General features: G+C 36.5%; 1 protein-coding gene across 1 annotated transcript; it reads left to right on the top strand.

The window, feature by feature from the left end:
- The first annotated feature begins 693 nt into the window (after positions 1-693).
- On the top strand, positions 694-26193 carry LOC114357057 (uncharacterized). Its single transcript, XM_028310499.1, has 7 exons — positions 694-1023; positions 18533-18804; positions 20777-21335; positions 23667-23856; positions 24246-24459; positions 25311-25438; positions 25898-26193. Exons 2-7 carry the CDS (start codon positions 18540-18542, stop codon positions 25976-25978), a joined length of 1437 nt encoding a protein of 478 aa, XP_028166300.1. The 5' UTR covers positions 694-1023; positions 18533-18539; the 3' UTR covers positions 25979-26193.
- Positions 26194-26895: the final 702 nt, after the last annotated feature.

Below are 26895 nucleotides of genomic sequence, written 5' to 3'. Positions count from 1 at the left end.
CATCCTGGTTTCTAATGATTAGAAAAAATTTAAAAATTGCCTTAAAAATATTTTAATGGCCTGTATGAGGACGGTCGACGAAGAACGACGATATTTTGATGATACAATCCGTAATATTTTGTTTCCTTATCCAAATTTTCTTTTTTATTTCGTTTTTCCTATGTTATACGTCATGCTTTAGTGCCTAAGTAGGCAGATAGATAGAACACCCTTTATTTTACACCACACAAGACAAGAAAAAAGTGATAAGATCAAAAATCAAAACTTATTTTTTTAACATAAGTAACTTTATTTCTTTTATTTACTTTAAAATAATATTGTTTTGTAACTAACAAATAGTTTATTTAGAATTCTTAACAATGTTAACTTCTATTTTAGGACTACACCACATTCCCTTAGCAATCGTAAAAACTAAAAGTTACGAGGTCAAAGGACCTAAAATATAACCGTAAAAACATAACAGTACCGTAATGTTTTCTTATTTTGATCCTTCGGTCGGTCATTGACAGTCAGATTTCACACTAACCGGTCATCGTACACTTGTCCCTTTCTAACTTGAGCAAACTTAACCAGCAAGAAGAAGACAAGAAAGCAACGGTTCTTCTGAACTGTTCAGAGTCAAGGACGGATGCACTTGGTTTTCTACTTGTAAACGAGACGGTGCTATACAACAGAAAGAGACGACGCGCGAGTTTGGTTTAGATGAAAAAAGAAGATCGCGCGTAAACGACGTTGCTCACGCGCTCTGTTTTTGAATTTGGAATTTAAAATCTGTGGTTGCGGTTTTGACAGTTGTATTTTTTTATTTGTTAATAGCAACACTGGAATTATATTCAGCCATGTATACGTGTTCTTTATAGTATCTTTGCGTTCACCGGTGCGTGAATAGACACACGACAGTTTTCTAGAGATCGTCGCGTTGCAAAAAGTTGGTGACAGTGGACATTGTTGAATAGCATTATTTAAATGAAGTGCCTGTAGTGACTTGGATATTGGATTTTATTCAATTTTACCGGTTTGAGGGTAAGTTGAAAATATTTTGAAATTATTTTTTAGGTAATTTTAGCGTACAAACTATTTTAAAATTATTTTTCGTATTTTTTTCTTGTGAATTATTGTGGTTTCATTATTTATAAATAATAGTCATACGTTAGTAATTAAGTTAACAGGAAAACTCTGTGATAATTATACTACCTGCATAAATAAATTCATGATGACGTTAAAGAAACAGTTAATTTAACCATAAATTCTTACTTTAATAGCAGACTATTAATGCGATTTCATGGAAAATTATTACAAACTTAGTATCTATCTACATACCTACTTTTTTATCAGCATACCTAAGTATACTTAGTTATTCACATCATGCGGGGAATTTAAATAAATTCCGATAGTTATTGCGTTTAACAAAACTATCACAACGAAGTGGAATAAGAAGAAATAAATTTAACAAAATAAATAATGACGAAAGACAATGACTAAAATACGACAGATATAGCTAACCCACTTCCCAACGTTGGGCAATGTTATTATAACTAAACTCAATCTTAATACTTAGGCCACAAGTTTAAAATTCCCTATTACACTTTTGTTGCTAAAAAGGATTTACGTGCCATCTCATACAATTTCATCATCGAAATGTAGTTTACTCATATTCTAACAAACTACATTTCAAACCAGGTCAGTAGACAGCAAAATATGCTGTCACATCAATAATTCTAATTTGATGATTGATTAACCTACATAACAATAAATGCAATTTAGCTGACTTTGTTACTTTAAAACCGTTACTAAGCAACTTCTTTCGTTCATCTAATATGTACCTACTTAAATGCACCTACTTTCAGTTTGCTCGAAAAAAATTGCGATAAACTATTATGCTATTTGGTAAAAATACCAAACTGGAAAAACACTACCTCACAATTTACAGAACTGGTTGATGTAATGACAATCCTTGGGCCTCCCCTTTGTCCAGCAGTGGACGTCATTTTGCTGAAACGGAACATCGCAATTTGCTAATACTATTTAAGTAATCTAACAAGAACATGATAGCAATCCCAACGTAATTATTAACTTTGATAAAAGTATAAATAAGCTTAATAAAAGCTCTTTAATGGTTTTATAGGATAACCTGTTCTAATGCACTTTATCTGCTAGAATTAGCTCGATTAAAATGATTACTTGCTATTTTCTACTCGATTAAGTAGGATGAAGAAGTTTAAATGACTATAAAAGCATTGATATCCATAAAAGGTATGATTGGAACTTACTCACATAGACATTACTTACTTAATTCTACTTTAATTGTAAACTAATAATACCACAAACAATAAAAGAAGTATAAATGCAATAACTTCAGTAATTATTAAGATCAAAATTTCACAATATTAAAGCTTATTTTCTCAAATTGGTATAGCGACGAAATGTGCTTCTAAAAGTAAACCATTTTTTATGATTTTCTTTCCTGATAATAATATTTATCTTGTTAATTTCATCACAGATGAAATAAAATATATTAGACATTTTACAATTATTATTAAACTATCATTAAATCTACTGAAAGTTTTTTTAAAACAAAAAAAAAACATAATTTCTAAACAGTTATTAAAATTGTCTCGCACAATTAATTATTCTTTTCATCAGCAAAATAATGTTTGTTTTTTTGTAAATGTTCTTTATCAACGCCACGATAAGCTTGCATGATAGTAATTATCTCTTTCGTGAGCGAATTAACAAATCGATATCTCCACGTCTGGAGATATGAGTAATCGATTCAGATTTATGTGATCGATTATGAAAAACAATGATAAACCATATGAAAAACTTGATTAACGGGACTATTCCCACCTCTCGTTCCCACTACTGCAACTCCTGTGTAGCCAGGATCTACAGCTTGACCGCCATAAAAACCCAACCAATGAAGGTCAAGTTTGTCCCGGCGGAAAGTTAAACTATCATTGGACCCACGACGAAATTAATCAGAAGAACATAGGAGGAGTTCGCAATTAAGGTTCGACTTCCCTCCATTGCAAAGCGGATGACAGGTGACAAACAAAGGTTTGAAACCTTTGAGAAAAGATTATGTACCGCGGACAATAAATATCTTGATTAGCGTACCAGCTTATAGATGACTAGCTTTACTTAGTTTATTTATAGACTTCATCATCATCATTTCAGCCACAGGACGCCCACTGAACTGAACATAGACCTATAATAGGCCTCCCCCAATGATTTCCATATCGCCCGGTTGGCAGCGGCCTGCATCCAGCGCCTTCCTGCTAAGTAGGTACGTTAATGAGGTTGTCGGTCCACCTTGTGGACGTCTCACGCTGCGTTTTCGGTACGTGGCCTCCACTCCAGAACCTTGCTGCCCCATCTTCGTGACTTCGTACACGTGAAAATTTATTAAATTTTTCCACGTTTCAGCAACATTTTTCTTTGTTGCTCGGCTCCTTTTGGTCGTAGCGTGATTTTTTAATATAGTTTTCCTCGACAAAGGGACTATCCAACACAAGTTAATTTCCAAATCAGACCAGTAGTTCCTGAGACTAGTGAGTTCAACAAAAGACACTCTTCAGATTTACCTATATTATTAGCAAGTATAGAAAATCAAATCAAATCAATAAATTTATTTTAGACACTAATACAGTCCATACAATAAGGAGAAATATTTAAGAGCCAAAACAGTCAGTCTTACAAACGGTAGTAACATAGAAAAGAAAAAGTGAGAAGAATTTTCCGATCACCTAGATAGCACATAGATAGTAAGTACATACTTAGGTTCGTTCGTTCGTTCGTTCGTCTCAGCCAAATGACGTCCACTGCTGGACAAAGGCCTCCTCCAAGGTTTTCCACAATGCAATACTTAGGTACACAATATTTTTGTATAGATGCAAAAGTATACGTACCTATTCATAATTCTGAACAAAAAATGACATTGTTCACAATAATGACCCATTTGACTTACGAGTATCATGACAATAATAAAGAATTTCAGTCATTGTGAAAGTGAATGCAATTATTTTTTGCATAAATAAGTAACTCTCATATCTTGTACTCAATTAATAGGTATAAATAGATTTTTATAAATATCTAGCCTTCGAACTTTTGGCTAAGTAGGCTGTTATAGTAGGTATTTGCTGGTCTATTTTTTTCCTGTATACCTGTTACTTTTCTGGAAGAAATCGCTTTCTGTCAACTAGTCCACAGATATTGTACAGTCAAAAACACATCAATTTATTAAAAACTACACGTAACTTTTTTTGCTTTTTTAACCGACTTCAACAAAAGGAGGAGGTTCACATTTTAGACAAAAAAAATGCTCTACTTAGGCATCTTACGCAATCCTACAACATTACCGTTAAATCTCTTAATCGTTTGCAATTTCTCATTCTACCCGCAAAATCTTAAACAATTTGAAACCAGAATTTACAATCCAGTATAAAATCTTTCTACCCGCACAAAACCCTTAATAAATCCGGGCAACATCTGCATTCGTAAAAAACTGTCTCGAGCCAAGCATGGCAACACTGCGTAATTGTTTCACTGAATTAATGCTGCTAATTTATTCTGTTGCAAATGTTGCCAATTTATCACACGGTTATGATCGTTGGGGTAACAGGTTGGGTGTTTTTGACCCAGTTCGGAAATGGGGAAAATTAAATTGTTGTGGCAACACCAAGCTTTTTAGCTTGGTGTTGCCACAACAATTTAACTTTCCCAAATTTTTACAATAAATGAAATTAACCTTATCAAATCTTGTGTATTGAAATATGACTATTCGATATGATAATAATGATATTGTTAATTTAGTATTTTGTTTTTATTAGGTAATCATACTTAGCAATCAGTGAAATTAATTATTTGCCTACACGATGCAATAAAAATGGAAATAACTCATAAATATTATACATAATAGTTTCAATTAATATTGGAAAGTATTTAGCTCGATTCAAGATATAAAAATGTCAAGATTAGATACTTAATTAATTTAATTTGTATTAATCACGTCAATTTGCGTGGTTATAAGACCGTTATTTAATCATTTTGTTTTATAATTTTTTAATTTTTGTTAGTTTCGTATGTTGTGTAAGTTATTATTTATAACATCTACTAGGTTACACAGAACTTTAGTAAATACAATAAATAATAATATTATGTCACTTTTATATGAAATAAATTATTGTAGGTTGCAGTTTTTCTTTTAGGTTAAACTTTTCTTTGTTTCGTTTTTTTATCTTTCCAGCATACGAAAAAAAACCATGTAGGTTATATTTACTTTGGGGCAAACAAGGTGACTTTTTTTATTCCATTTCACTTTTTTTTGTCGTCAAATCATGACAGGTGTGACAGGTAAGGTTATACCTAACTATTGAGGTCATGTCACTGGAATTTGATTTTGAAAAATAAACAAAATTATGTACGAGTACAAATACCGATAGGTAGGTATTTTTTCTAAAGACTAATTACTCCAAAACGTATTTTAACATACTCGGTTTGGACATTGCAAAAAGAAGTAGATCTTCGAATAAAACCTCCTAGAAGCCTTTTCCAATTATTAAGGGAACCTTAACTTGACTTTTGGGCACCTACCTACACATTCTCGTGCTTAACAATAAGGCTACTTAAATAACATAAGTTGGATTGTAACATAATTTACGTCCATTATTACGGTTCAAATAGTTTTTTGTTACACCAATTCCGTGATCGTGATGACTCGTTATTTTTTCCCGCAATTAAATCTTTTTTCTTGTACAGACTTCAGCACATTAAGTGTGGCATCTATTGTAGTTGTATTATGGTCTATTTTATATAAAAAAGTGGTGCTGTTGACTGTACGATCTCCGAAATTATGGTGGCTACCAAGACAGGTGGGGTCGTCGACCCTTCATCGCCGCGCGTGACGTCACCCGCGGTAACGTTTACCGTTATAAGGCGAGGTTGCACTGTGGCATTCACCCGATGCGAGCCGAGTGTACACTTCGGAATGTAATTATCACGTCGGGGGCACGTGGTTGAGTGTGTCATTTGTTTTTATGATGTTCCATCTCTTTCTATTTTTGCGATAAATGTATATGACGTCACTAAAATAACCCATAAAATTTAGATTTCATTTACTTATCCAAAATTAATTTTATAATTCTAGGCACTGCCAGTACCATTACGTAAAATGGTAAAACCGAATGAATGCCGACAGTGTGTCAGAGGCTTTATTAGTAGTCATTTCGAATGAATGATGATTACAAATCACTGCTACATGCGAAATGGTAGCACAAACTTATTTAAATAATCCATCAAAGTCTAAAGTAAGATTTTTAAATAAGGCAGTAATTTGTGCCTATACAAGTTTGTATAATTCCTAATGTAAGATTGATACTGATTGATACCCTACCTGTTTTGAAATTCTTAACAAAATTACAAGATTGTAAAGATGAATTACCAAAAAATATTGTTAAACTAAACCTTTACATTAACGTTGTTAAACCTTTATATTGCAATAGGTACTACAAAAGTGTAAAAGTGCTTTTATAAAGCCTACTTACAGAAATAAATGAGTTTTTTTTTTAGTTTTTACCCGTTCGCGCTAAGTTTGCCGGTCCGAGGAATGTGCGTCCCCTCCCCCAACCGCGATTAAACGCAATTAGTTAGTGTAAACGCAATTAATGTGTCTTATTTTACGCAAATACACAATTTTTATCAATAATAATAAATAAAAAAATATTTCAAATCTACTTTGATAAAGTTATAGATGCTTCCCTACGAGTGACGTCATATCGCCAGCGGCAAACGGATTAGTACATGCAAATTCCTCCAGCATTCATCAGGGTGACTCACTCTCATTAACATTTTGGGACAGCTATCTCTATCGGTCACTGGATTACTTTCACTGACTCATAAATCACTCAGGTTTAACTGACTCAACATTTATCACATTGTTTAATAATAATAACTAAGTATTTATTTAATTTTCGACTGACGAGGATCTGGTAAAGGTCGCGGGAGGTGCCTGGATGCGAGCGGCGCAGGACCGGTCTTTGTGGAAATCCTTGGGGGAGGCCTTTGTCCAGCTGTGGACGTCTTTCAGCTGAAACGAACGAACGAACGAATATTATTTAATTTAACATTCAGGGAACATTAATTTCAAATGCGTGTTGTAGACCAAGAGCTAAGCAAAGTTAGTTTAGCTTACCTCGCATATCTGACGCAGTTTTCCATAGTTATGTGCAAAGTGCAAAATATACAAACACTAAGGGAAAGCGCTATGCGAGATAAGCTAAACTATTATATAGATCTATTGCTTAATTCAGTCAATGCCTGAGCTATGGGAGCGGCACGGGAGGTGTGACATTGACATATTATGACGTAACAGGCATACAAATCTGACGTCTCGCTGACGTTTGACTGTCACAAAATCACCCTCCCGTGATGCTCTTATTCCTCAGGCACTGACTAAATTAAGTGAGGACCTATAACTTAGCTTAGTTCTTGGTTTGCAACCGGCTGAGTCTCACTAATTCTGAAATATACCTTGAACTCTCTAATGTACGTAATCCCATATAAATTAAAGGTCTTCATTGATTGGTCATTTGACTAGACATATAATATCTACCTATCCATTATAGTCGCGCACAAATTTCATTATTTCTATTTTAAGTCTATTCATACTGAATTTCCATTAATTCCTTTACAAATGTACAAGATTAGATCTGTTAAAGGAAATTGGGTTTCACTATAAGTTTTCGTGTAGATTTCATTAAATTATTTCTAAAATAATCTCTTACGAATACGATGCTTTATTGGATATTCCTTTGAAATTCAATTTACTTACCTATTTAACTGCTTATCGTGTCTTTTTCCATATCTAACAAGAATCAGTTTTTCTTTTTTGATGACATTATTTTAGTTTTGAAGCTTACAATAACAAAACAATTTAAACAATGCCGAAATGTAGTCCACTGTGCTAATGTAAAAAGAATTTATTCGTTTCATTAAAAAAATAACCATTTTCAGATCGCACCACAGTCATCGTCCGAATAAAAAATTACAAAAAGAACTTTATCTTTATGTAGGTACAGTCACCAACAGACAATGCTTTTATTTTTTGTTTAAAAACACATTTTGTGTCACAATGGGTCAACTTAAAAATTTAGTTTTTTATTTTTTCTTTCGGAGTCCACAAAACAATGGTCTACTATCGCTTACTATCTATCTAAGTATAGATGAGATTAAGTCTTCTTTTATGCGTTGTTTCAAACAATGTTACTTTCTCCCACAATTGGAAATGATTCGCCACGCTTTCTTGCTCGTCCTTATGAGCTCATTCTTTTATTGTTTACACACAAATAGGTATGTATTTATAATATGTACCTACTAAAGTATAAGGCTGAGTTGCACCATCATACCTCACTCACCTGCGTGATCAAATCAGAAATGAGGAGATCCGTAGGAGAACCAGAGTGACTGACATAGCCCGCAGAATCGCTAAAATCAAGTGGCAGTGGGCGGGGCACATAGCTCGAAGAGCTGATGGCCGCTGGGGCAGGAAAGTTCTTGAGTGGCGACCACGAGCCGGAAGACGTAGCGTGGGCAGACCTCCCACTAGGTGGACCGACGATCTGGTGAAGGTCGCGGGAAGTACCTGGATGCAAGCGGCGCAGGACCGGTCTTTGTGGAAATCCTTGGAGGAGGCCTTTGTCCAGCAGTGGACGTCTTTCGGCTGAAACGACGACGACGACGACGACCTCACTCACTACAAACTCCATACAAAAAGCACCGGTTATTTTCATAGTTACGGTTAATGTAAGTTAATGAGTTGTGATTTCAACAATCCACTTAGTCCATAGTGGGACAAAAGTTGTCGATTCAGCACAGCTTGTTTATTAGTACATAGTAAAAGCATTTACCGTAAACTAAAAGTACTAAACTTACTATTCGATACACCGATGGATTTCCTTAAACAGACATTTTCAAAACCTATATATTTTTAGTATAAATTGTCTTTTTTGAAGAAACCATTTACAATAAATTCCTAATTACTATAGTAAAAAAGTAATAGAACAGAAGTAAATAAAGTAACAAGCAAACCCCAAGCTCACGCATAGTCCTGAACCCAAGTGCCGCATTAGAGAAAGAAATCCTTTACAAGTCGCTGCTACAATATTCAAGCACTCTTCGTACGACCCGAATTCGGGGAAACGAACAAATAATTCATCATCCACCTCCAGTCTCCAGTCAAGACGCGCTGAGTGAAATACATTTTGTATCAATCCCTTACACTCCAGATTTATTGGTATTTCCCTTTGGTTTTACAACTCAACTGTTTACAGCCTAAAGTACAGTCAGCATAAAATAATTCGTGGCATCCAAATTGGAACAAAAGTTGACCACACAACCTTATTCTAATGAGGGCTATCGTTTTAGCGCTTACCAGTTAGCCCCACAGTAGAGTAAGGTCCTGTCACTTGCTAGTAGCGAAGACAGTGGCGCCAACTTGTGAGCGCTAAAGTGGTAGGAGGACTATCGTACCTATTTGCACTCATCAAGATGGCGCCACTGTAGAGTAAGGTACTGTCAATCGCCAGGGGTGCCAACTGTTAAGTATAAAAACGATAGCCCTCATTGTAACATAGACGTGTTGCGAACTTTTTGGCTACTTTGGGTGTCACGAACTATTTGATACTGACTGTGCATTAGACTACAGGCTACACATTTTTTTTTTGTTTCAAAATCGTTTTTATTTCAACTGATGATGTGTTTTTGTCTGTACATAATCAAAAGAAACTGTGAGTCCCTGCAGATACTGACTTTTTATCCAATAGTTTGGCTGGCTTGTATTTTGTATAAGAAATTGGCCTACACCAAATCGGCGTAATATCAGGCCTGTTCATCTCCGCGAGTTTACATCGAAAACAAAACACGCAAGATGGCCCACCTACAGGATACTATTCGACAAGGCCTCACATACGAGCGAACATTGACTCACGCACGCGTATTCTTGTGCATGATGGAAGAAAATAAAGAAAATGGTGTACTAATACTGTGCAGTACCTATTTAACTGCCTAAATAATAATAAAAACACAGAATGTACTTTTTTAAGTTGCCTCAAGACACTGAGAGGTCAATAAGTAGTTAATAATTCATGACAATTCATGCTAAATCATGTATTTCCTCCGCCATTTTCCGCAGTTTGGCACCTCACGTCACATCATTTTACCGAAGTCAGCCCTATAGCTTCGGCGCAGTGCCGATCACTGACGTTTGTCAACAAAATGGTGCTTGACTCTTGAGACAGGCTAAATTACACCATATTGTTAATGACATTGAGCATACATTTTTTTAAATACCTTCGCGAAGTAAAACTTCTGTATGTAGTACTTATTATTATTCTGTGGTAATATGCGTACTTTCATACTGGTTCAATGTTCATACTGATTAACAGCCCGTTCAAATTATTGGCTGACAACAATTCTGTAGTCTGCAAGGACTCTAAACGAAGTTCCTGCCCAATAATTAATTAATGAAAGGGCCGACTGTGAAATGTAGCTGTCAAGATAAAATTAATGAATTGCTTCAGGATTTGACTGTATTTAATGAGATATTTGCTGATATTGAAATGTTTATGACATTATTGTTGTTAGATACCTAAGTACTATAACGATTCTTAGCATCAATCACAGAATCTATGTTATGTGATTCTTAGAATTTACATTAACTTTTTATATGGCATCAGGAGGCGTATTTTAGATTTCACACAAGTTTCTTGGGGATTCGCATGCGATTTGTGTTTTTTTGCATACGAAATAGAGTTCCAAGTAATACGGCGAAATAAACCATTTTAATACTTCTGAGAAGAAATCTCACTCAATCAATTCCCCAGATACTGACGTCCCAAACACGTATCTACAGTAAAAAAAATTATTTGCTTTTTTTATAACTCTCAAAGTCCCAATAATTCCTCAAAAAATCCAAACTGCATGGTCACATTAGTCCTAAGTTCGCTGGCCTTGCGCGTGCACATCCACTTTACACCGCTATGTTATGAGAAACTGACAGTTACAATTTAATAAGTATTGTCGACAGCATATTAGAATACCCATTTTGTCGCAAAATAGCTCTTATTGCAATAAGGTAAGATGCACATTATTGAGCTTGATGAACGTTACTTTTTACTAATTTTCGACTGACTGATTGACGTCAAAGGAATATTTTCCAAACGATATTTCTCTTTGAAATTCTATTCATAGATTTTGCTTTGTAAAATGAGTAAAAGGTATTCAATTATTTCGATTAATTGTATTCGCCTTAGAAGTGTTTCAAACGTTATTATAATATGGTAATTGAATGATGGAGTCAAATTACATTAATTAGTAATAATGAGAATTTAACATGCCTACAGAATTGAAATGGGTAAACATAACATGAGAGAAGTTAAACATCAAAACATTTTTTTTGAATTAGAAAATGTTTTTCCCAGGAAACAAATTATTTTAAATATTAATAAACCTAACTTTCATTGAAATTATAAGAGCATTTACATTTTAGTATTGTGGAAACAATAATTATTTATTTTTAAAAATAACATCGTGTATAAAACTAACTGTAACAGACAACGACGTTTTCTCTGAAATAGTTTGTATAATAACATTAATTTTCAGAACATTCCATGAAACTTCGTTACCCGATATTTTTTATTTTAGTTTTTTTCTTTTAGTAACTTAATGTAGAGTTTATAACAAAATGACTGTAATAAAAGGAGCAGTTCTTTGATCCGTAGTTAATTAATGGCTAACTTTTATAACTTCGCTTGATTTGGATCTGTTAAATACTTACTTGGATAAAAACTATCCTATATTTTTACTGGGTTTCAAACTCTCTATGCCAAAAAAAATTCATGCTTTAAGCGGGTAAAGTTAATAAACAGACAGACATAATTACTTTCACATTTATTTGTGTTCGGTTTAGTAATAATTAGCCCCTGCAAAAGTTTTTCAAGAGCGCCATTTTGTGTCACTCGTCTCTGAAAGTTTTATTCGCAATCGGATACAGCCCCTACTCGATTTCCCTTTTACAAAATGAACGTAAACTTTTTCACTTACTCGATTTTCATCGATGCCAAGTCGAGATAGAGATCTGGATGTTTTATTCATCGCATAACTGACTATTACGTTTTTTGTTGAGACGGTTTTAGAACTCTTTGATCGTCGGGAAAAAGTTTTGATTTGCCTTTCGATGTGTTAGATTGTATCTTTGGTAAAAGAAAGGTAAAGTAAAAGAGTGATTGTTGTTATTTTTGAAAAAACATTTGAAATAGAACCTTTGATCATTCCTTTATTTTGAAGTGGAAGAAGATAGGTAAGGTTTTGTAGAGTAGGATTTCAAATTTCTAATTTGAACCATCAAAGAATACTACCTCTAGATGTCCTTAAAGGCGACTAAGGGACAAATAGGCGAACATTAGGCGTTCTTCATTTCATTTTCATTTCTCATCTGAGGAGTCTAGGCTAAATCCTCCATTTGCCTCTGGAAAATATAGATCGTGCGCCTAAAGTAGAAACTAACGCCCGTATTCAGAAACGATGCTTGCTTAAGTTAAGCAGCAAATTGAATGCACAGCGTTTAGCCTAGGCGCAGACTACCGATTTTTTGCTGGCCGATAGTTGGAACGGGCTGTTAATCAGTACGGAGATGTATGAAAATGCGCACATTACACCGATTTGGTATCGGCCGATTCTTCATACAAATTAGAATCGGGCCCAACTATCGGCTCATAGTAATGTTTTGTGAATACGGTCAGGTATTAACCCTGATGATGTTTATCAAAAGAACGACAGCACATTAAGCTAAAAACTGTATCTTACTCAGTTGTAATAAATGCAATTTTGCAACAAACTCTTAGAAACATAGTCTGATACTACCAACGGTATAAAATTAATTACTTCTTGTCAAACAATCAGGTCAATTCGATTCTTCAATCGGAATCAAACTAGGAATCGAACAAGCGATAGCCTTCCTAACTACTGGACCATAGAGGCGTACTTACTTAGATATTATTATAATTTAATTAACTCCGTAACTCCAATTAGTACTTATAAACTTGTGTAATATTAATAGACCATGACCAGTCATCACAATCTAAGAAGTAATGAAATATTAAGACATAGACTGCAAACTTTTTGTCGGCCGATAGAGCTTCATGGGGCTTAGTGTGAATTTACATCAAACGTCTTCACTAGTGATTGCGTAAAAAATGACATTAAATGTATGATGATTGTACAGCGATCTTAGGGAGCTTCACTCGGAATCCTCAACCACAGAGGAACTGGCTATCTTACCTCCAACTGCCGAAACACAACAATGCTGTTTACATTGTTATTATGGCGACAGACTTGTGTAGAATGCTGGTAAAGCCTGGTCCGTGAGCACGTAGAATCCCGTCCAATGACCCCAAGCTACACATCCCTATCGCTCGCGCGTAATTATGTTGCTGTCGCGCTCGCACACTCACTGCGGGCGCCCGTCGCACAGTTGCGACAGCAATATAAATACGCGCGAGCGATAAGGATGGGTAGCTTAGGGTCATTGGACAAAATTCTACGTGCTCACGGACCAGGCTTTAGCTACTATGTATTATCTACGCTTTAGTAAAGCGCTTAACTCATCAGTCAGTGCCTGAGGTATGTGAGTGACGTTTGGTGTAATGGTTCAGAACGGACTACTATGCAGAGAGGTACCGGGTTCGATTCCCGGCCGGGCAAAAATTGAAATGATGAATTTTAATTTCTGTGACGGGTCTAGGTGTTACTATGTAATATGTGTATTTAAAAAAAAGTATTATAAGTAGTATATCCGTTAGCTAGCACTCATAACACAAGCATATAAGTTGCTTACTTTGGGGCTAGCTGGCAATGTCCAAAGATTTATTTAATGGCTTTGGAATGTCTATCAAATCCATGATCCAGACAAAGTCATGATCAACCGCTAGTATGCCTGAATTACTTTGCGTATTATTCAGTATTTGTTCCAGAGACAAATAAGACTTTATAAAATCCAAGACGCGGAGCCACTTGAGTTTTATTTTACAAGATGTTTGCAACGTGACAGGAATGATAAGGGACTCCTACTTTCTTATATTAAAATAAGATAACTTACAGATAATATATTCTTTGAGATAGAAGCAATAAGTAAGATACAGAGAGTACATCGAATTATACAGGTGTCCCAAAATTTGTACGTCACACTGACACTAGAGGTTTATTTTTTTGAGTTCATTTTAAATCTAAATATTTCAAAAGTCGTCAAACTTTTCTATGGACATTAATAACTAAATCTCAAAACTTATGAAACTTTTCCATTGACATTTAGGCTTGTTCGATGCGTCTTAGGCCCAGCTACCTCCAATGTCAGAGTGACGTGCTAATTTTGGGACACCCTGTATATTTTTTTACTGAAAAATAGCTTGATGTGAGGAATTATTTAAATTGCATTACTGAAGAGTGCTATAATACATATTTTTCGTTACAGTTTATAAAAGAGTTTACGCAAAACGTTCAAATAATATTATTTTAATTCTAAATTCATCCATTATTCTAAAATATGGATATTAAACGTTAGATTTGCATAAAATATTCATTATAACCTATTCTATGGTGCCCATTGCAGGGCCATCATACCATAAATGTGAAGAATGGCACCCTTAAAAACCCCATAAGGGAAACAGTGGAAGTTTATTTATATTTTATGCTTATAATGGTTTTATTTATATGAATATTACTGTAATACCTAATTATTTAAAAACTATTGCGTCGTCGTGACAGAGCAGCGCGAAAAAAGTACCGTAAGAAAACAAGTGAAAATCGATGTGACAGTGCAATGCGAAAAAAATCCCCTTTAAAAACAAATTAAATGACATTTTGACGATTAAAAAGAAATATTTAAAAATTCTTAGTGGTCAGGCAAGTGGCCAAGGCGTTTAGCCATACGGCCTCAAAATGTGACTAAATATTTTTGTAAATTCTGGTTGGTTTCGATGCGAATGCGATTTCGGTGAGTTCATATTGTCTGTTGTTTTGTTTTTAATTTTACTGGCCAATTTACTAGCTGTGCCATAAATCAATAGAATACTTTTCTGAGCTAATTAAAACTAAAGATCTTTAGGCTAGTTACTTCTTAGTCATAACAGTCTACAAAACCTTGTAAAACTACCATACGTTACGGTAGCTATACGCGTACCTGCCTACGTCTTGCATGCTTTCACATTAATTCCTTGCTGATGGAGCAAAAATTAAACAATTCAATAATCGACCGTTGATTTTTAATACGTTACCAATCACCATCATCAGTGAAGTGTAAAGTTTATTATTATCTATAAATATTTATACGAGTATCCAATGGTTACAAAAAATTGGCGCCGTATAGTCCCTGCGTTAATGATTCGTTAACGATTCCATTAAATTTAAAAAAAGATCAATCTTGTTTTCACTTAAATGAGCTTGTTTTTTTAAATTTTTTGACATTAAATGGTTTTTAACCAAGCCTTCGAAAGATTATTAACAGTTAATAATTGATGGTGCTACTTAGCTTAGGTAAGTTGTTTTTCATTAGTTTAGTATGTTATAGTCTATCACGTATGGTATATTTATTAACTTTATTTTTGAATGATCAAACGAACTTACCAAGTGAAGTTCGATCTAAATTATCCTGTTTTCGCCGAAGAGATTTATTTTACCATGTAGTACCCCTATACGACAACCCAATCCGCACACAATATTCAGCGTAGTAGTATTAAAAAACAAAAGAGCGGGCAACCCCACCCCTACCACGCTGTGGGCTCGGTGTCCGAGCGGTCTCATTATATTTAGAGAAGAGATGACATTGACGTTTACCTCCAGGGAAGAAGATATAGAAATCTTCGGGTTGGGAGGGACCTTAAATCTCTTCGGCGAAAACAGGATAATTTAGATCGAACTTCACTTGGTAAGTTCGTTTGATCATTGTTGGGTCTAATTCTCGTCACTACACTGCACAACTTAAAATAATTACGTTTTTTGTCGGTAAAAACGTCCTGGTGACGTCACTTAAGCATTTTTCTTATACTGCGTGCGGTCGTTGCGCGTGCGCACAAAGGAATGAGACCGCTCGGACACCGAGCCCACAGCGTGGTAGGGGTGGGGATGCCCGCTCTTTTGTTTTTTAATACTACTACGCTGAATATTGTGTGCGGATTGGGTTGTCGTATAGGGGTACTACATGGTAAAATAAATCTCGGAGGCGAAAGCAGGATAATTTATGTTAATTACCTAACCAAAAAGTAAAAAGTTTGCATAAAAAAGATTCCAGATTACTTTACGCCACTATTCCATACTTGATATCATCATGGCCACACTAATCTGTTATTTTATACCACAACGTGGGGTAATGTTGTGTGTAGTTAACAAACTAAAGCTCGTCTTTATTGCCCCGCTAATTGCGCCGTGGGGGCAAATGAGTCGAGTGTATAGTGGGCGGGGATATTTTGAATAAAATACAGGATGGCGTCAAGCGAAGGAAAAGTGCAAGAGTGACTTTCTTCTTTCTGATAGACAAGCTGATCGTGGAACATTACAGTGGTTACGGGTTTGAATCACAAGTTAGTGTGATGATGAGCAGAATGAACAATTTACTTTGTAGAATTGTAGAGTCATAAACGTCTGGTAGAATAGACATAGCATAGGTAAGGCATTCGTAATGTCATTGAAAGCAGTGCTTAGATCGCAAGCTTTATCTATCACTAATTTTCATGGTTTGGATGGACAAGAGTTATTATATTTTTTACGTTTCTGTAAGTTCACTTTTTAAGAGCACTTTTGGAAAGAAAGAAAAAGTATTTATTTGGTACTAAAAAGTTGTTTTACTCGTCCCTTTTGCATTTTACCACTGCTTCGGGGCAAAAAGTTAGCAAGATGGGTTAAATGTTTTGATTCTTTTTAATTACCGAAAATTATACCTGCATTTGAAACTTTTTTTTTATCCACAACGAGGAAGCTCTTGGCCTGTACCTATCTCACCTGATGGTAAGTGACGATCAGGCCGAAGGTGGAAGCGAGCTTCACCCGGAATCCTCAACCACAGAGGAACTGGCTATCTTACCTCTAACTGCCGGAACACAATGCTGTTAACATTGTTGTTATGGCGACAGACTTAGGTAAGATGGTGGTAGCTAGCCACGCGGACATAGAACAAGCCCTACCACCTACCACTACCTACTACTGCTTATTATATCCACTTTGAAACTGAAACTATACAAAATGTGGATTGCGAAGTAGTTTTGTGTAATAAATCAGAATGCGCGGGCCGGGAACAGGCTATTTTATACGCCACACGAGTTTATGGTACACACTGATGCGAGAAGTGTACGACTATAAACACCACTAGCAGGTGCACAGGGTGATACCAGGTTAGGGGAATTTGCTCCGAATTTGGGACTTTTTTTACCGATGGGATATTTGAGGGGGGGTGGGATCTATTGGGGAACTATCAGGGGAGAACATGAAAGCGTTATAGTTTTAGGTTTTTGTTAAATTTCAGAGTCTACGATATTAGAATAGTCCTAAAAATTTCACAATTATACTGTAAAGCTTCAACCACACCAACGCGTGCAGATCGCCATCAAATAGGCTAGTTGCCTAAAAAAATTTTTTTAGTCCGTAATGTTTAATATCAAAAAATATTGGACACGTATATTTTTATTTGTCAATCTAACAAATAATTACATAGTTATGGTGCGTTGAAGTTGCGCACGACGTCACAACGTGCGGCATTTTTAAGCAAGCGTTAACGTCACGGGCCTCTTCTTATGAACTTTGGGGCGCTTTATCTCTTTAAATTTTCATTAGTTTGAAAAAGTGAAAAATACGTGTAGAGTATTTTTTGATAAGTTAACTGACGGACNCGTTGACGTCACGGGCCTCTTCTTATGAACTTTGGGGCGCTTTATCTCTTTAAATTTTCATTAGTTTGAAAAAGTGAAAAATACGTGTAGAGTATTTTTTGATAAGTTAACTGACGGACTAATTAAAACTCTTGCTTTTTGACCCAGGCAACATCCCCATTCCAATGACAGGTTGCTCAACCCATCCATGACAGTTCACGCGACCTGTCATTTCCCTATGACCGCGCCGGCGATGGCGATCTGCACGCGTTGGTGTGGTTGAAGCATAATAAAACTGTAACTCATAAACTCTTACTAAAAGCGCAGGACCTGTTGTAAAAATCCTTGAGGGAAGTTTTAGTCCAGTAATAGACATCTTTTGGTTGAGAAGAGTGTTTTTTTTTGGATTTTGTTCTTTATAAACCTGATCTTTTCTATTATGGAAATAGGGGAAAATTCATAGAGCCACCTGGCAACACAGTAACACAATAAAATGGTCAATCAAATACCAAAGTAACGTCGACAAAATAAAACCACTGTACGAGTATTGCGACAGCACCATAAAACCGCCATAACCGTAAACCATGCATTTATTTATTTATTTATTCAGCGTTTTTCTTTTCCAGGTACAATATGGCGCGTTTCAGCCTGCTTATAGTAGTGTGTCAAGTTCTGACACTCCCCATTTTGGGGGGGAGGAGTGACGATGAGAACCCCTTCTTGGATCTTGCGACGTCGTTTCTCCAAAATATGGGGGACAATGGGAATGGGAATGGGAACGGACTGGCAGCGCTTGGGAGCATAGTGGGGAATTTGATGCAGGGGGACAACGCAAAGAACTTGGGAGCCATGTTTGGAGGCGGGAAAAGTGGGAATAATGCTGGTGACGTTTTATCAGGTAAAACTTCTTTCTTTCTTTCTCGAACACTATTAATTGGGGCCTTTTTAATGCGAGAGTGAATAGGCTCTTACAGGGCAAGAATCGTATATAATATAATGTAATAGTAATCGATGTGGTGACTAAACATGTAAGCGCTTTGGGTTTTCTGTAAGCTTATTATGTTGCTCATTAAATAAATAAATAAGTATGTACCATCCCAGAGTGCATATTATCCCACTTAACATCAGGTGCAATTGCGGTCAAATACCTGCCTTGTTCCTCATAAAAGAAAATTTTCTTGCATCCTAAAAGGAACATACCTCGTAAAGGCAGAAAAGTTCTCGAGTGGCAACTGTGGAACGTAGAGTAAGTCTCCCACTCGGTGGACTGACGATCCAGTGTTAGATTGTGGGTCGCACTTGGATGCTGTTGTTTTTGATTTTTGCCACTTTACGTTTCAGAATCGTGTGGCTATATTTTATGTGGCTTGACTTGAAAGGACCTTTAATTTAAATCAAAGAAACCTGATCTGTCAACAGTTCCAAGAAATTTTCTTAGAATATTTTAAATCAGATAAAAGTAAAAGGTTTAAAGTACTCTTTCAAATGTTTACCCAACAAAAAAGGAGTAAGTAATGTGTTTGCGTTGAATTCGTTTTAATTTAAACGAATTAGTCTAGACAAAAATAATTGGATCAAGCTATTTTTGACTTGAAATTTTTCCACCATTTTTGTTAATTAAACTCTTTGTTTGATGGATAGTCTGCTGCTAGATAGAGGTTATATAAATAGTCGGTAGCTATAGCTATAGGTTTAGCACTTAACTCAGGCAGTACCTAAGGTATGGGAGCAACACGGGAGCTTTTAAAACGTGAAATTACCGCCTCTGTGGTCTAGTGGTAAGACCACCTGCTTCAGACGCAGAGGTCCCGGGTTCGATTCCCAGTGGGGGCAGATTTTCTGTTCGGTTTAGTTGGTGGTAGGGCTTGTTCTAAGTCCGCCTGGCTAGCTACCACCATCTTACCTAAGTCTGTCGCCATAACAACAATGTTAACAGCATTGTTGTGTTCCGGCAGTTAGAGGTAAGATAGCCAGTTCCTCCGTGGTTGAGGATTCCGGGTGACGCTCGCTTCCACCTTCGGCCTGATCATCACTTACCATCAGGTGAGATACAGGCCTACAGCTTCCTCGTTGTGGATAAAAAAAATGTCAGCGAGACTTCAGATATGCTTTCGTGCCTTGTCTACGGCGGACCTTTGCTATACGATGCTGAAATTTTAATTCTACAACATTGTAAACAAAAAGTATCTCGGTATTTTTAAAGGCATTTAATTAATCTTAGAAGTATTTACTATCTCTTGAGTTTAGTATGGTCCCGTCTGGTTTACGGGCAATAATACTGCCGTTAAAGTTTTAATCGCCCATCCCGGAACCTTTGTCTTTTAGAGATCCGTGAGCATTATAACGGTTCCCTTAAGCCCGATAGTTGACTAGCAGAAACGGCATTATAATCCGACTGCAGGAATGGCTTTGAATCCCTTTTAATTGGCGAACAAATGACCATAATCGACGGATTTGAATTTTAAGTGAACCATAAAGTATGCGCAATTAAATTTTGCATTTCGCTAACGAAGTTGCAATTTGGAAAATGTGACGTTGTAAAGGACTGCTTAAAATAAATAACCTATCTTATAAATTAAAATTTAACTGACGCGATTAAGTAGACTATGAAATTACTTATTTAAAAGCACAAAAAGTGAATTTTCCAATATATCCTGATTCTTTTATACAGAACAAGGCAGATATTTGACCGTAATAATACCTGATGTTAGGTGAGATGCAGTCTAGAATGGTACATCTGCCCTGTATGTGCCTATTCACTCTCGCCTTGAAAAGCCCGGATTATAGTGTTCGGGAAAGACAATAGGCAGCAAATTCCAGTCCCAAACCGTTTGCATTATAAAATGTGTATTAAAAAAATACCTTTACAGGACTCGGCAGTCTATTCGGAGGTCAGGACGGCAAAATCGACCCAGCTCTAGTAGGCTCTATGATATCAATGTTCGCCCAACAGATGGGCAACAGCGAAGAACCCAAGGCGACCAGACAAAAACGGCAGAACAAGGACGAAGACTTCAATCTAGAAGGAATGCTTAGCCTAGCCTCAGGGTTATTAGGCAGCCAGAACGGAGGAGGAGGAGCTGGTATCATGCCCATTATCATGAACACACTAAATTCCTTCTCGGAGCCAGAAACGAAGAAACGGGCTGAAGAGCACAAAGACCATGCGTCTTTCCTACCGCCTTTCGTGGAAAAGGCGCATTTGTACTGGGACCTCTTCATCAATTCGGAGCTGGGCAAGTCTCTATGGGAGAAGTCTGGGATGAAGAGAGCCATGAAGGCGTTCACTGGCCCTGATGGCAAGATCAGTTTTGAGGTGATGTTCAAGAACTTTGAGAACCACTCGTTCAGGAGACACTGGATCAAGGCTGCAGCGAAGTACCTGACGGATACTGTCATGCAGATGGCGAAGCCTGAGGTTTATCAGAGGTGAGTTTTTGTTTACTAATAAAACATAATTTTTTTCGACTAATGGAGGATTTGGTCCACACTGAGTCCCCATACCAACTGGACTGGCCGGAAGGGTTGAGGAGGCGGCTTGATGTTAAGGTTTTTCCCTTGTTCGCCTCTTATGAAATGTTGTATTATGTAAAACATGCCAGTCATTGCCCTTGGTAGGTACACCTACTTATTTCTCCCAAGTGATCCAGGTGTAGATTTTTCGTGACACCCAAAGGCAGCCATAAAGTTCGCAACACGTCTTTGTTATATTGAAATAAGGTTGTATTGTCAACTTTTTGACCACTTTGGATGTCACATCACAATACTATTTGATGCTGACTGTAGTACCTTACACAATTTTATGAGGCAAATGGATGATTTGTCCTGCTACAAACCCAAGCCGCGTACCGGAAAACGCAGCGTGGGAGGTCCACAAACAAGGTGGACCAACGACATCATAAAGGTAGCAGGAAAGCGCTGGACGCGGGTAACATGGAAAGCATTGCGTGAGGCCTATGTTCAGCAGTGGACGTCCTATGGCTGAGATGATGATGATGATGATGAATCCCAAGCCGGCCAAGCGGGTTGAGGCGACCTGATGTTTAGAATAAATGTAATATTTCTCGCTTAGTCGCCTCTTATAATTTTCCCGTAAATATCTCGACCTAGTTTACCCGAGTCTACCAGAGGTAGAATTTTCATCCTATGTCCAGCTGCACAATACCAATGCAGTTTCTAGTTTAGAAACAGAAACATATTTTCACGTAACATAACTAACAATGCCATCATACATTGTGGGATCGCAAAATATGTTCGTGTGGCGTTATCGCCCGCACACAGCCATGCTGGAACCATAGAGTTCTAGTACACTACTAGACAGGCTGCAGAGAATAAAATAAATAATGTCGTATGTAAAATATGGGTCTATGTTAATTTCATCATCATAATCATCATCATCTCAGCCATAGGACGTCCACTGCTGTACATAGGCCTCCCCCAATGCTTTCCATGTTGCCTGGTTGGTAGCGGCCTGCGTCCAGCGCCTTCCTGCTAGGTACTTTTACAATAATATTATGTAGGTATATAGATACCTTATTATGTAAGAATTTAATTTATTATGTAAGAACTTTTTTAAGCAATAAAAACATTTGTATTCATTATTTTGATTTGTGTCATGTTCAACACAAAATCACGTACTGAAAATAATGACGCAGTTAGTTGTTATTGTTGTTAGTTATTCGGGGCTGATTTTCCGCACTGAGCCGTCTAATTGGGCCAGCAAACAATAACGTATCTTTTCTAGGTCTCATTGAACGATATGACGATTAATTAGGTATTGACTAGACCAAAATACCTAAGTTGATATCAATATTGTTTAGCCCGAAAGATAACAGGCAGAGAATGTCTTATGGCGTTTAGCTCGTCTTATGTGCCATTTCATATGGCAATAAAGAATAAATAAATTGAATGAATGATAAATATCAACTATTCTGTACGTAATATCACAGTTCAGCACAGCCTGTCTAGAAACTACATAGACGGCATTGCTGTGACACAAATTATGTAATACCTATACGTGCATAAAATTGCATATGGATGAAAACACATTTTGCGGTGCCAGCATGAACCAAATCCACTTATGTTTATATTGTTTGTGATAATAACGAACATTTGAACTGAAATAACATCGGAGTTCAACTAACGCGTTTAGTTTAACAAAGCAATGAAAATAGCAGAGAATTTCATTTTGAAAGGATTAAATTACGTAATGAATTATTATTTACTTACATAAAGGTGAAATATTTAATTTATGCGAAATCCTTCATTTGCCACTGGTAAATTAGAGAGGGTCGTCGTCCTCCTGCAATGGACTAGATATATTTTATGATTATGATACATAAAGGAGAAATATTTAATTTATGCGAAATCCTCCATTTGCCACTGGTAAATTAGAGAGGGTCGTCGTCCTCCTGCAATGGACTATATTTTATGATTATGATAGTTGCACTGAAGAAGCAAATTAAGGTTCATTCTACACTTGGCCTAGGCGCAGACCACCCGATTAATTTGTCGAATCGGCCGATACCAAATCGGTGTAATGTGCGCACTTTCATACATCTCCATACTGATTAACAACCCGACCCATCTATCGGCCAAGTAAAAGACGGTGGTCTGCGCCTAGGCTTACCACAAACGGCGCCATACTGGACGTTGTGGAAATCGTCGCGACCTGAAAATCCTTTGGGGGAGGCCTTTGTCCAAGCAGTGGACGTTATTTGGCTGTAACGACTACACTTATTACATCTTATACCTTTTCAGATACCTCGGCTCCGGGCAGTACATCCTCAACAGTTTTCTGGACGCCCAAGGCCTCCCCAAGAACATCCACTTCGACATGACAAGACCAGAGTCGTCTCTGACCAAACTCATCAACTACGGGCTGAAGAAATATATGGACATGGACACGGACGTGTCGGGATACGTGAAGTCCGCGATGGAATATATGAGGGTGAGTTTCAATGGAGTTCTGAATAAAGGCAATAAATAGCGGTGATGAAAGAAAATTGAAAGAACATCGCTTGATCTTGTAGCGTAGCATTGTAGAACAGTGCTTGTTTTCCATTCTTCTTTGAAAGATAAAACATACTTAAAAGTAAAGGAGGATATTTCTCTCGTATATCAACTAGAAATGAGCTGATGATCTTCAAACGACTGAGTATTCATAAATTAAAGCTAAAAACGATCTCGCTGACGCTTTCTACTAACAAAAAAACCGCATGTAATCCTGCGTTTAGAAGCCAAATACAGGCACACAGAGAAAAACACTGTTTTTGCGTTAACAAACTTATTTTTTTATAACTATGTACCTACTTACCATGTCCGCCATCTTGTCCCCAGCAAACCCTCAAAATGGCGGAGACAACCACAAAGAACATCGCTTCCCGCGGCGACTACAACGCGCTGGCTGATCGCATAACTGACACCCTCAACTTGGAGGTCATAGAACCGGTGCTGAGGGTCTACCGGGCGTACAAGCACTCAGTCCAGGCGCCGCATTGCCAGGAACACCTCATGTGCTTGGTTAATAGGCACCATGATAAGGAGAAACGAGGTATATTAGTCATACCTAAGAGTAAGCGCACACCGTTGATTTTTAGTTGGCCGATAGTTGTGCCCGATTTTAAATTGTATGAAAAATCGGCCAAATCGAATCGGCGTAGTGTGCGCACTCCCATACATGCCCATACTGATCAACTGCCCGACTAAACTATCGGCCGACGAAAAATCAACGGTGTGCGCCTACTCTAAGAAGGTAACAGAAATTAACGCCCGTATTCACAAACAATCCTTGCTTAAATGAAGCAGCAAATCGAACGCACAGCGTTGAATAGAGCTCTGTGATTGGTTTGCGTGTCACCCTGTGAGTCCACGCGCACTGTGAGATCGTATAGTAATGTTTGTGAATACGGGCGTAATTGTTTCCAAAACCATGATTACAGGGCGACTGCCATCGAAGATAATGGCTATGATGTTAATCGCACCAATGTAGACACTAAACTCTTTAGGCGATTTTGAGAACCGCAGGAAAACCAAAACCAAACTACTTAGTATGTAAATACATACACAGCCAACAGAATTTCCAAACGTAAGTGGCAGTGAGCGGGGCGTACAAGTACATACTCGTAGCTGGTAGAACTGATGACCGTTGGGGCAGAAAAGTTCTCGAGTAGCGATCAAGGACGGGTAAGACGAGAGCTGGCCTCCCCCCAGGTGAACCATCTGGTGACGATCTGATGAAGGTCGCGGGAATCACCTAGATGCGGGCAGCGCAGGACCGATCATTGTGTGGAAATTCCTGATTGGGAGATGCCTTTATCTAGTGGACGTCATTTTGGCTGAAACGAACTCTTTATGATGAGCCCTAATAGCACCTCTAACCCCACCTTTACAATCTTATTACAGATCTCCCAGGATTCAAGGCTGGCTTGACCAAGCTGAGCAGTCTGGCCGCGTCTGCTGCCCTGAGCTTCCAGAACGGGAAAGGTTTCTGGGACCTGTACAACGCTATACAGAATGACGTCAACTGCGAGGTGAGAATTCGCTCTTATTAACCCTCTGTAAGGCCAAGGAGATAGAGTTTTCACCATATTTTTTACCTTTATTCTGTCTTAATGTCCACAATCCAAACACAATCAAAAATTATAACTAAGTAGCTATGTTTGTAAAAGGGTCATAATTTATCGTCATTATCAATGCTGAATATACCTTCTTAATAATTATGATCGATTGAAACAATATTTTCAGCCGAAATCATTCCAGCTAAAATTGAAATTCCAACCAACCATTTCATAATCAAATGACTATTCTTTATTTTGATGATTGTTTATCTTCATAAAAATATTAATTTAGATCTAATTCCAATTTTCACGTTTTCCTTCTAATAATTTATCTTGTAAGTTACAATGTTTTGAACATCTCGGTAAGGAAAAAAGACCTTAATAAAAAATAAAATAAGTTTGCGTAGCTAAATTATATTTTTTGTCTTTCAGGCCGCGTATCCTGCAGACTGTTCTGCCTTCCACGAACACGAACTAAAAGTGACTACAGAAGTATACCATAGTGAATTATAAAAAAACCTTAGCTAGTTTTTCACCGTTCATATTCAAATTTAAGTAAACCACAATAATAATGTTATTTGTATAAATCAAAGCATTTATTTTAGTATTAGGTTCCTATCTGAATAAAATAATTACATTATTAATATAATTTAACATAATTATTATAATAAAAAGTTTAAGTACACGTCCACTGGGTGTTGATTGCTGCATAAATGAAAATATAATTTATAATTAAACTTGTTTATTTTAGTTACCTATACTATATTTGTTTAAAAGTTTATTTAGCAATAAATTAAAAATGTTTAGGGTCTATTTTAATTGTAAAATACAAAAAAAGTATAGCACTTATTTTGAATTGAATTGAAAGTATTCTTAGTTTTTATGAAGCGTCACAATATATTTTTCATCTTATTTTGTACTTAGTAAATAAAAATAAAGATTTTTTTTAATGCGAGAATAATATTTTGTGACCAATAGTACGTGTAGTTTAGATAATTTTAAAATTAGTTTTGCTGGATATTGGTGCTAAATGACTTATTGCAAATATGCAATATATTTTTTGAATCTTAACTTCTACACTTCCTAACAATTACTAATTAAAAATAATATTTTATTTTCAACTAACTTTTTCGAAAAAAACTTTCGCGATTGTGACATGATACTAAAAAAAAAAATTTAATTTGGTTCAATTGGTGTTAGACTTTACCCATAAATACTTAACTAATACTTTTTCAACTAAAACAATGTCTAACTTCTATTTTACTCGCTTACTTAAGTGCTTTTTATATTATCATCAAAAATGTCTCAAACATAATGGAATAATAACATTCTTTCATTTTTCAATTAAATGATTATTCTTCCTCCATAAAATTATTTGGTTGTGAACCTATGTAAATATTTATTAAAAATCCGTCCTATCATATAATTAC

The sequence above is a fragment of the Ostrinia furnacalis genome, unplaced genomic scaffold, assembly GCF_004193835.3.
Source record: "Ostrinia furnacalis isolate ACB-3 unplaced genomic scaffold, ASM419383v2 OfSCF3022, whole genome shotgun sequence".
Lineage (NCBI taxonomy): Eukaryota > Metazoa > Arthropoda > Insecta > Lepidoptera > Crambidae > Ostrinia > Ostrinia furnacalis.
This window is presented reverse-complemented; position numbering and strand designations above follow the sequence as displayed.

Excerpts from the sequence above, each read along its gene's own strand:
- LOC114357057 (XM_028310499.1), top strand. The coding sequence starts at position 18,540 with ATGGCGCGTTTCAGCCTGCTTATAGTAGTGTGTCAAGTTCTGACACTC. Across the intron at positions 18,805-20,776 it reads TGCTGGTGACGTTTTATCAG|GACTCGGCAGTCTATTCGGA; the intron begins GTAAAACTTCTT and ends ATACCTTTACAG. Across the intron at positions 24,460-25,310 it reads CCATGATAAGGAGAAACGAG|ATCTCCCAGGATTCAAGGCT; the intron begins GTATATTAGTCA and ends ATCTTATTACAG.